The following is an 11,955-nucleotide window of genomic DNA, read 5'->3' on the forward strand; positions in this document are numbered from 1 at the left end:
AGCCTTAAGTTTCATTCACACTCTATGGCCGATGGTGCTGTTCACAGGATAATTTGCTGCGGTCCAAGAAACCTCATCACAAACACAGCCACACCTTATTCTTTATCGAAGACATGTGCCTCTATTGTAGCGTCAAGGATTTTAAGCATAAATCCCTTTTGGATTATATAGGGCAAATCACCAGAAACTGCTTAAAAGGATTGTCTGGTCTTAATCGATAAGTCTGCAGTCACTGAAGACTCCTGGGAACATCCTTTTTTGAGCCATGGGGCTTCTAAAGTATGTTTTCCTCCGAAATGCCACAGCAGTCTAAAGTCACACAGCCAATGTCTGACACATGTTGCCCGTGGTGTCAGGTTCCCTTTAAATCCCAAGTGATGTAATTCCATATGCACATGACCACAGCAGCAAGGCACCCTGCAATGTCATGTTTAGATATGACATCACCACTGCAACAGAGTAAACAAAGACCGGTTGGGGGAATACCAGCGCATCTTTTTCTAGTCATGTTAAGCATTGGCTCTTTTTTCCTTGATCACAGAACCTCCTCAATTAAAACTTGGGAGATTTGTTACATGAGAGTACCTGTTAAATATGGATTACTCACAAGATCACGATCCGCTACAGCAAGTGATTGAAAGGAATCAGATACATGAAAAGTAGGTTATTTATCAAACATTTATTGTGGTCAATGATGGTAGAAAAAAGTTCTACATAGAATGCACATGACCAGTTTTTTTTTTTTATGTTTTCTTCAAATAAATAAAACATCTGAGCAACTTTTAAACTGCACCATACCCTCCCCTCCTCCCAAAAAAAAAATAATAAAAAAAAAAAAAAAAAATTCCAGAGCCCACCCCCCGGGGGAAGAAACCGAACAAAAATAAATGATCCAAGTGAACAACTGCTAATGAAAAGCAGTAAACAGCCATAATGGCTTATTGTCTCCACCAGGAAGTGAAGAATCCACAAGAACATTAGCGTTTTCTGTGTTCCAATATTCTCAAAGTTCTTGAGTCCAGTATTTACAGAATTTTAGCAGCCAGATAACTCCCATGCCTATAACTCATCCTTCTCAGTCTCCTCTCCTTCAGGAGGAGGTCCTCCTGCTCCACCATATAGTTTGCCAACAATCGGTTGTACAATATCTTCTAATTCCTTCTTTTTAGTTTTGAAATCTTCAATGTCTGCATCTTGGTGGCTTTCCAACCATTCAATCTTTTCTTCTACCGCTTTCTCAATGGTTTCTTTATCTTCAGAAGACAACTTGCCACCAAGTTTCTCCTTATCACCTATCTGGTTTTTCAGGGAATAGGCATAGCTCTCGAGCTCATTCCGAGAGTCGATTCGTTCCTTCAATTTCTTGTCATCTTCGGCGAATTTCTCAGCATCGTTTACCATCCTCTCGATTTCCTCTGGCGTTAGCCGGTTTTGGTCATTTGTAATTGTGATCTTATTTTTGTTGCCAGTGCCTTTGTCTTCCGCTGTAACTCTAAGGATACCGTTTACATCGATTTCAAATGTAACTTCAATCTGAGGGACACCACGAGGAGCTGGAGGAATGCCGGTAAGGTCGAATGTGCCAAGGAGATGGTTGTCTTTTGTCAGTGGACGCTCACCTGCAAAGACAAAAGAACAGTCTTTATTGACCTGTCAAAAAGGCTTGTGGGCCTGGAATCCACAACCATTATTGAAAAAGTGAAAACTCAAATGACCATCAAAGCAAACAGTCACTGTGGCTCTGCCCTTTTGTTTCAGAGGAGGTATCTTAGGAACCAGACATCAACTTTTCCAAAGTTTCTATGAAAAAGTTTTCCAAAGTCAAGTCAACCTTTAACATGTGACCTAGCACCTTCAAAAGCCTTCATATGGATATTACTGGTTGTAAATATTTAGCATGAACTTATGTTGAAGGCTGGAGAATTAGATTGTCCATTTAGGTGTCAAAATAGTTTACCTTCATAAACCTTGATGGTGACAGTAGGCTGGTTATCAGATGCTGTAGAGAAAATCTGGGATTTCTTTGTAGGTACAACAGTATTTCTGGGGATCAGCTTAGTCATGACTCCACCAACGGTTTCAATGCCAAGAGTTAGAGGGCACACATCAAGCAAGACCAAGTCACCTGAAAACAGATTATATAGTTCAGTGATCTATCCTGGACTGCAAAAAGGAAAAAGCATCTTGAATTTTCTTACCAGTGTCTTGGTCTCCAGAGAGTACTCCAGCTTGTACGGCAGCACCATAAGCCACGGCCTCATCAGGGTTGATGCCACGGGATGGTTCCTTGCCATTAAAGAATTCCTTCACCAGTTGCTGGATTTTGGGAATACGAGTGGATCCTCCAACCAACACGATTTCATCAATGTCAGACTTCTTTAGGTCAGCATCCTCCAGAACCTTCTGGACTGGTTTCATTGTGGAACGGAAGAGGTCCTACAAGGAGAAAGTAGTAATTTAGAGTGGTCCTACAACTTTCCACATACAGTTGTATTTTTTGACTGAAAACTTTTCTTACCATGTTGAGCTCCTCAAACTTGGCACGGGTTAAAGTTTCAGAGAAGTCTTCTCCCTCAAAGAAAGATTCAATCTCAATTCTTGTCTGATGTTGAGAAGAAAGGGCCCTCTTCGCTTTCTCTACTTCACGACGCAGCTTCTGCACTGCCCTGTTGTCCTTGCGAACATCTTTGCCAGTTTTCTTCTTGTAAAGCTTGATGAAATGCTCCATGACACGCTGGTCGAAGTCTTCTCCTCCCAGATGGGTATCTCCGTTGGTAGCGACTACTTCAAAGACACCGTTGTCGATGGTGAGCAGGGACACATCAAAGGTACCACCACCCAGATCAAACACAAGGATATTCTTCTCTCCTTCCTTCTTGTCCAGACCATAAGCGATGGCAGCTGCAGTTCTGAAAACCAAAACATCCATTTTAGCACACAAGAGTAGGGAGGCAGCAGTAATTAACCCAACATGAAGACCATCAAGAAACAAGTAAAAAGGAGACTTACGGCTCATTGATGATCCTCATTACATTCAACCCTGCAATGGTACCGGCGTCTTTTGTGGCTTGACGTTGGGCATCATTGAAATAGGCAGGCACAGTGACAACAGCATGAGTAACCTAGAAGAAAAAAAAAAAAAAAAAAAAAAAGTTAGGGACAGTTGAAATGAGACAAACCCACCCACACAAGCTTGTAGAAACCCCACACTCCAAATTTAAAGTTTATGTACCTTTTTGCCAAGATATTGTTCAGCTGTCTCCTTCATTTTGGTCAGAACCATGGCAGAGATTTCTTCTGGGGCAAAGGTCTTTCTCTGATCTCCTACATCCACGTCAATGTAGGGCTTAGTCTTCTTTTCTGCAACCTAATCGGGATAAAAACATATATATTGAATATTATAGTTTATATGAGATTAAGAAAAAGGCAGAAGCTCATGTGCTACTCCAGTTTCTTCCAAAGGCTTTAACGATAAGATGGTGTGCCAATTATCTACCAAGGCACTCATGTTTTCATTATTGGAGAGGGTTCGAAAAGTGATCAAGCACTTCTAGGTCTATACACAATCATTATGCCATGAAGGCTTTCCATAAGGAAACCCCCTTTAAATGATTTTCAGTATCCAAGGCCCAGATCTGAATGTCCTGCTTTAGGTCAATATCAGTAAGTGACTAGTTGTACGAGAAGCCTTAGACCATCTTGTGATATGTAGGGTAATATTTTACAACACTTACTTTAAATGGCAGATATTTTATGTCCTGTTGAACGGATGGATCATTCCATATGCGACCAATAAGACGCTTGGCATCAAACACAGTGTTCTCGGGGTTGGACGTCAGCTGATTCTTGGCAGCATCGCCGATCAATCGTTCACCTTCTGGAGTGAAGGCCACATAGGATGGGGTTATTCTGTTACCCTGGTCGTTGGCAATGATCTCTACACGCCCGTTCTTGAACACTCCGACACTGGAAAACAAGAACAAAAGTTATCAAAAAAGTAGTCAAATTTGCAAGAGAAGTAAAGGTGTTCTACAGAAATTAGTTTTGCCCATAGTATTTTGGGAGTGGGGTTAAAGAAGGCCTAGGGAACATATAGGGTTGTCCACTACTTTGACAACTTCTTAAACGCAATAGCGCCCCATAGAAGATAAATAGGCACTTATTCTCACCTCCAGTATCAGTGCTGTTCCAGCGATGTAGGCACTTAGTCCACAGGTGCTTAAGTGACAGTGTTATGCAATGTGACCGCTGCAGACCATCAGCAGCCGCTAGATTTGGTGTAAATCTATTCTCAAGAACTGATCAGTAGTCCAAGGGCACTGAATGGGAGCCTAAAAAAAAAAATGCCTGTACCTTACAATATCCACAGCTCTTCCTTTGACTAGCTAGCCTGGTACAATGTCAAATGTGCTCACCAGGCCAGCAAATCAAGAAACAGAAGCCAGAGATGCAGTCAAGTAGGACACTGTTCTTATGGGTCCCATCCAGCAGCCACAGATTACAGGCTCAGCTGATGGCGAATTGAGTCACACCAACTCTAGTTGCAGAACTCACGCGGCCTAACATCACACAATCTTAAGCAGACCAAGCGCCAACATGGAGGGAGAGTATCAGTTTTTGGTTTTCTATGGGACACTACTGGATTTGAGAAGGGATTGTCAAAGTAGTGTGCAAAATATTAAATGGATACATGGGTGCAGGTTTACGAATGTAGATGGGTCGCTTTTTTTGTGGCAAAATTGATACCACGAATTAGGTACAAACTTTTTTATTTTTGTTTCCCCCAATCTGCCCGAAGCTTTTCAAAAGTGTACATTAACTGGGGTGTGGTGAAAGGGTGTATAACTGAAAATATGAAAAAAAAAAAAAAAAATGAGCTAAACCTTTGGTGCTTAAATCTGCCCATCCCCAGGAGTGGATGTGCCAATGGTGAAAACTGTGCAGCCACCCAAGGGCCCACGGAAGGTAAGGCGACCCACTTCCACCTCCAAAGCATCATGTGTTACAGTGCTGCATTGTGAGAAGCTACTGGACTGCAAATGACCCATTTACTGTTCTTGCACAGGGGCCTGCTCTTCCTTGTGTCCACAGACAGAAGAAAAGGGCCCCTGTGCAAGAACTCCTACAAATGCAGAATTACACCTGCTTTGGGAGGTATAAATAGACCCACTTACATCTTAGGCCCTGTGAGGCCGCACCAATGAAATGTCCGACCCTGCCTGGCCCAATAAGTGGAGTAATGCAAGACAAAAATGCATCTGCAGAACACCATCCTTACATGAGCCGCTACGGTAAGTACTGCAGCTTGGCTCTATTCAAGAGTGGCCTCTTCTTGGCAGAGAATGTCTTTAAATTCCCATGCAAACTATTCGATGGGGTAGGTTGTCTAATCCTGTATGGCACATTTGTCTAGGAAAGTTTCTGCTATCTAAACATTAGGCAGGATTAGAAAACCTGCCCCAATGAATATAGTTTGCATGGAAATAGGAATTGAAAAGTAGTATTCTCTGCCAAAAGAGACTCCACTCTTGAATAGAGGTGAGCTGCAATACCAAACTCCGCCAATTAACTTAAGTGGCGCTGTTGCTAATCATAACCACAATACAATAGTGCCTCCACCTTGAGAGAAGCCATATATAATGCTAAAATATAAAAAAAAAAAAAAAAAAAAAAAAAAAAAAAAAAAAAGTTAGAGGCCACAATCAATATTTGGTCAGTATTTGTAACACAAAGCCACGAGAGAAACAAAGCAGAGGAAAAAGTATAATAGAAACCCATCACCACTTATGTATTTATCACCCACTCCTGGATTACAAATACTGACCATGTGCACATGGCCTTAAAGGGAAGGTCTGATCTGAATACTAGATCTACAGGCCCCATGTATCCAAATTCTACACGGCGGTCTTATCCATGGTAAAACAAGCCTTCCTGCTGCCTAGATCCTGTCTGATGAGCGCATTACCACATGTATGTGCAAGCAATACATGTGTCATTGATCACAGATAGTCACTTACCATGAGTAAGTCGTTCCCAGATCGATTCCGACCACGGTGCCAACATCTTCCCTCTTGTCCTCATCGTCAGCATAAGCGCTGGCCACGACCAGCATTACGACTGCTAATAGCTTCATCCTGACCATCAGATGACGTCTTCTAAACCCAACTGAGAAAATACCACTCTGTACAATAGTATCGCCCTGAAGAGAGAAGGAAACGTTACAAATACAACATAAGCGATGCCAAATATTTCCAGCACATCGATCCTATACAGAGCCCTGTATAGATGCAGCAGGGAACCTCCGCCGGACAACGGGGATAGAGCAGGGTGGTGCCGCGCCGACAGCCCGCCTCCACCAACCAATGGGGACGCAAGCTGGTGGAATCATGGGCGGCAGGAAGGAGGGAGAGAAGCTTCTAGAGAGACAGCACGGTACCCATTCTTCCTTTACAAGGAAGGGTGAGACCCAGAGCATCATGTCCACGTTGACTAGGAGATCACCCCCCAAAAATGAAGAGTGCACTAAAACACTGGAGGATCCCATGGGAGAGGGCAGGATGAGAGAGGTACAGTCAGCAAAAGGGCAAGAGGAAGAGCCTAGACGCCATGTAATACAACAATAAATAATCTCTAATAACCTAAAACAACAGCACAGCTATGTGTCAAAGATCAAAGCGATACGACAAAGGTAAGTAGCAAGTGACAGATGCAGAACGATCATTATTCACAACCGATGCCCCATACACATGCCAGACGGTATACCGCCCCATGCTACAACACAAAGAATCCGAATAAAACCAGCGGATATGGTGCCAGCGAATGAGATGCCAATGTGCAGTCAGTCACCTCTAGTACCCACCATACTGCCACCAGCGGTCATCAGCATGCACACTCCCCATAGAAAAACAGCTTTATAGTCACTGCCAAGGCCCAGAATCCCCCTGCAGCCATACCAGGACATACCGATCGCAGGCCGCTCCCAGTTCTGTCACTTTCTCTACGTTCTGTGTTTGCCGGTTGCTGTCAGACTGACGTACCATGCGCCTCTTCCCGTCTTTTATACCTTCCCGGCCGGCCAAAGTCGTGGAACGCCGTGATTGGTTCGAGCGCCACGCGTTGGACTTTTCTGATTGGCCTGCTCATCGTAAGCTGTCGGCACCGGATTCGCACACGTTCTGATGACGTCACGCCTCCACTCTGACTAACAGCCCCGCCTGGGTCTGTAGTGATTCAGCCAATCAGAAGGCTCGTAGTGGCAGCTTGAGCGGCTGCGATTGGCTGGGGGGATTGTCAGTCGCGGGTGCTACTGGTTTCTGGAAGAGTCCGTCGTCTCTCCCCCACCTCCCTGTCTGTGTCAGTTTCGTCAGAATGTCGTCAGATTGCGGCCCGCGGGTGCACGCAACACGGGTGTAATTGTGAGGGGCGCCGGGGTGTGAGCTGTGCATGGGCGGCACATAGACCCCCGTGTAACGGACTGTCATCTCTGCACACCGTGCCCATTCGTTCCTACTGTACAGTGACTGGAATTACCTGAAGGGGTTAACCCTCCGGCAACTTCTACCACCTACCGGGCTTCCAATAGGCATTAGCTCTCCATGAAAAGACCCCCAAAATGACAGGTAATCGGTGGAGTCAGGAAGAGACATGGCGCAGACAGGAGCAAACCTGACATGTATGGCTGCGGATGCTGAGAAATAGCGCACCTACTGCAGCCCCTTACTGTCATCACCCAATACCATGGCCAATATACAGTATGATACCATCACAGCGCCCCTCAGACAGTATGATGGCCCCTACACTGCCCCTCACACTGTATGATGCCCCTTCACAAAGTATGATGCCCCTCACACTGTATGATGCCCCCATAGTGCCCCTCACACTGTATGATTCCCCTTCACAAAGTATGATGCCCCCACAGTGCCCCTCACACTGTATGATTCCCCCACAGTGCCCCTCACACTGTATGATTCCCCCACAGTGCCCCTCACACTGTATGATGCCCCCACAGTGCCCCTCACACTGTATGATTCCCCCACAGTGCCCCTCACACTGTATGATGCCCCCACAGTGCCCCTCACACTGTATGATTCCCCCACAGTGCCCCTCACACTGTATGATGCCCCCACAGTGCCCCTCACACTGTATGATTCCCCCACAGTGCCCCTCACACTGTATGATGCCCCTTCACAAAGTATGATGCCCCCATAGTGCCCCTCACACTGTATGATTCCCCATCACAAAGTATGATGCCCCCACAGTGCCCCTCACACTGTATGATGCCCCCATAGTGCCCCTCACACTGTATGATTCCCCCACAGTGCCCCTCACACTGTATGATGCCCCCATAGTGCCCCTCACACTGTATGATTCCCCCACAGTGCCCCTCACACTGTATGATGCCCCTTCACAAAGTATGATGCCCCCACAGTGCCCCTCACACTGTATGATTCCCCCACAGTGCCCCTCACACTGTATGATGCCCCCACAGTGCCCCTCACACTGTATGATTCCCCCACAGTGCCCCTCACACTGTATGATGCCCCTTCACAAAGTATGATGCCCCTCACACTGTATGATGCCCCCATAGTGCCCCTCACACTGTATGATTCCCCTTCACAAAGTATGATGCCCCCACAGTGCCCCTCACACTGTATGATGCCCCCATAGTGCCCCTCACACTGTATGATTCCCCCACAGTGCCCCTCACACTGTATGATGCCCCCATAGTGCCCCTCACACTGTATGATTCCCCCACAGTGCCCCTCACACTGTATGATGCCCCTTCACAAAGTATGATGCCCCCACAGTGCCCCTCACACTATGATTCACCTTCATAAAGTATGATGCCCCCATAGTGCCCCTCACACTGTACGATTCCCCCACAGTGCCCCTCACACTGTATGATTCCCACACAGTGCCCCTCACACTGTATGATTCCCCCACAGTGCCCCTCACACTGTATGATTCCCCCACAGTGCCCCTCACACTGTACGATTCCCACACAGTGCCCCTCACACTGTATGATGCCCTCACACTGTATGATGCCCCCACACTGCATGCTCCCCGCACAGCATCTCTCTCACAGTATGATGTCCCCACAGCAATCATCATGCGCAATTGAGATCTCAGGTGATAAGCCGCCTCCAGCAGCCATTTTCCCTGAGTCCACTGCATTAAAAAGCATGGAAAAAGTGGGGGTTGCGAGCAGTCATACAATGTAGGCAGAGCCCCCGCACCGCCAAACACCACCTCCTACCATCCTGGGGCCCGCAGCATCGCCCCACTTCTGGGGCCCCTGCCAGAAGCTTCCTGCAGCAGCGACCCTGGGACCCCGCTCCACCGCAGCCGTTAAGCTACATTTGAATTATAAGACGCACCCCCACTTCCCCTCCCCCCAAATTTGGGGGAAAAAACATAGTGTCAAAATATGGTACTTGTCTGTGGCTGCACTATGAGCAAGAGACTATTAAACAGTATTAGTGCTAACCGGAGTTATTAAGTTCTGTGTGTGTGACTGGACTGAGGAGTGTGAGTATTGTACTCCAATAATAAGTTCACTCCAGAAGACATTATATTATAGTCGGTAACACAATACCTGCATGTGGTGCAGGGAAATTATATTCTGATGGTGTAATCTAATATGGCCTGCCAGTACCCCACATATTTCTACTTTTATATACCAGAAGTACGTTACTACCTAACAGGTGTGTTTTTAGATTTGCACAATAATTCCTTTTAACGAGTTTACATAAAATTGATCTTTTATAGAAGTCTTTAGTTAGGGATTATTTGCAATAGGCAGTCTGTAAATAAATTACCATTTCCCTACGCTGACTATCTGAACAGATATCAGTTGTATGATTCCCAGAGCGCCCGTCAGACAGTATGATGTCACCACAATGGCCCTCACACAGTACAATGCCCCTCACACAATATGCTACCCCCACACATTACGAATGTCACCAGTGTCCACTCACGCAGTATGATGCCCCCAAAGCACGCTCCATCACACAGTATGATTCCCCCGCAATGCCCATTACACCGTATGATGCCCTTACAGCACCCCTCACACAGTATGATGTCACCACAGTGCCCGGCATACAGTAAGATGTCACCACAGTGCCCCTCACAGTTTTATGTCCCCACAGGTACCCTCTAGTCTACACAGTATTATGCCCCCACAGCACGCCTCATCACACAGTATGATTCCCCCGCAATGCCCATTACACCGTATGATGCCCTTACAGCACCCCTCACACAGTATGATGTCACCACAGTGCCCGGCACATAGTAAGATGTCACCACAGTGCCCCTCACACAGTTTTATGTCCCCACAGGTAGCCTCTAGTCTACCCAGTATGATGCCCCACACAATGTATGATGCCCCCACACATTACAGTGTCACCACAGTGCCCCTCACATAGCATGAGGTCTACACAATGCCCCTCTGCACAGTATGATGCCGCCCACAGTGCCATTCACACGGTATGATGCACCCACAATGCCCCTCACAGAGTGCAATGCCCCTCATACAGTACAGTGCCATACCTCACCATGCAAAATAGTGCACTGACAAAAAAAAACGTAGTGCCTCACTTCCAGAATGAGCTGTCATGGTCTGTGCTGTGTGTGGCTCCGTGCAGCAGGCGCGATCTAGGGATGTCAAAAAGCCTGCGGTGCTGAGACTCAGGCACATGGGCTGAATAATGGAACAGTGAGCTTCTCCACCACTGTATTTGGTGGTATCTTCATCCTGAGGACACAGTAATAAGGATGCCGGACATATGTAGAGAGGATAGCTGGTGCCAAATCCAGTGCAACCTTACACAGCACCAGTAAGGGTTGTATTGCTTGCCACAAGTGGTGATATGCCACTGCCACATATCCACTCCACAGCAGTCCAGAAAATAGGTGTCAGGAACAACGCACTGCACTTGCTCACTGAGCCAGTGCGCATGTCCTGAGTACAAACCTGTGCCCAAAGATACCTGTGGAGCGGGCAGCAGTGGTGACGATGCGTTCTCCAGGCTCACAGGACCTGTGTCACTGAAGGTAGAAAGCAGTGAAGGACCTACGATCATGTGACTGCAGGGGGCGGGGCTTGGCATCCTGCTGCTGGAGATAAATGCAGGATTCTACTACAGGGATCCTCAAATCAGACAAATGGGGGTCATACACAGAGAGGGCAGCACGGTACCAGAGGGACAAGCAGAGTAGTCAGAACGTAAGCAATGAGTCATACATGGAGATAGCTGTACAGTACAAGAGGGGCAATCAGAGACTAGTCAGGACAAAGGCAATAAGTCAGAAACCAGAGAAGCAGATAAACTACATAATCAAGAGACAAACTCACAACAGGGGACAGAACCGGGTCAGAACCATATAAGCAAGCTAGAAGACAATCAGAAGGCACAGGCACACAGGGGTCACCACACTCGGCCAAAGGCAAAATAACTGACAGGGATAGGAGTCTCCCAGAGCTATAAGAAGCTCTCCTTGAGCCAAAGAGAGGCTACAATAATTAACCCCAGGCGTGCAGGTCAAGCCTGCACTGAGCTCAAGACATTAACTCCTGACGTGCAGGTCAAAACCTGCACTGGGATCATGACAGTACCCGCCTCACAACGGGGGTTCTCTGGACCCCCAGGCTTCCCCGGGTATTTGGCATGGAAAGCCCGAACCAGACGATCTGCATGTACAGAGTGAGCAGGAATCCACGAGCGATCCTCCGGTCCATATCCCTTCCAGTGGACCAGGTCCTGCAGGAGCGGCGCACCCGCCGAGAGTCCACAATATGTCTGACCTCATACTCAAGTGACTCTCCACCAACACTGGAGGAACAACAAGCTCGGAGTCCTCCTTGACAGACCCCACGGGTTTCAACAGCGATTTATGGAACACATTGGATATTTTTAAGGAGGCGGGTAGATGCAGCCTATATGCCACTGGGTTGAC

The 11,955-nt window shown here is 46.9% G+C and overlaps 1 protein-coding gene across 2 annotated transcripts; it reads right to left on the reverse strand.

Moving 5' to 3' along the window:
• Positions 1 to 660: 660 nt before the first annotated feature.
• HSPA5 (heat shock protein family A (Hsp70) member 5) lies at positions 661 to 7,121 on the reverse strand. 2 transcript variants are annotated; one of them, XM_073590748.1, is made up of 9 exons: positions 6,964 to 7,121; positions 6,018 to 6,199; positions 3,735 to 3,966; positions 3,233 to 3,367; positions 3,010 to 3,122; positions 2,519 to 2,909; positions 2,199 to 2,436; positions 1,958 to 2,125; positions 661 to 1,619 (listed from the first exon to the last, which is right to left on the reverse strand). In XM_073590748.1, the coding sequence occupies exons 2-9, from the start codon at positions 6,140 to 6,142 to the stop codon at positions 1,060 to 1,062; spliced, it is 1,962 nt and encodes a 653-aa protein (XP_073446849.1). In that variant the 5' UTR covers positions 6,143 to 6,199; positions 6,964 to 7,121; the 3' UTR covers positions 661 to 1,059. The 2 variants fall into 2 exon arrangements, with proteins under 2 accessions (XP_073446849.1, XP_073446848.1); XM_073590747.1 differs by having other exon boundaries at positions 6,954 to 7,055.
• Between the last annotated feature and the right edge of the window lie 4,834 nt (positions 7,122 to 11,955).

This window comes from Dendrobates tinctorius, unplaced genomic scaffold (assembly GCF_039654945.1).
Source record: "Dendrobates tinctorius isolate UK_male_01 unplaced genomic scaffold, ASM3965494v1 ptg000120l, whole genome shotgun sequence".
Lineage (NCBI taxonomy): Eukaryota > Metazoa > Chordata > Amphibia > Anura > Dendrobatidae > Dendrobates > Dendrobates tinctorius.

Coding starts and splice junctions, on each gene's coding strand:
- HSPA5 (XM_073590747.1), bottom strand. CDS start 7,040: ATGGTACGTCAGTCTGACAGCAACCGGCAAACACAGAACGTAGAGAAA. Junction 3,967..6,017: donor CTGGGAACGACTTACTCATG/GTAAGTGACTAT, acceptor CTTGTTTTCCAG/TGTCGGAGTGTTCAAGAACG. Junction 3,368..3,734: donor TAAAATATCTGCCATTTAAA/GTAAGTGTTGTA, acceptor TATCCCGATTAG/GTTGCAGAAAAGAAGACTAA.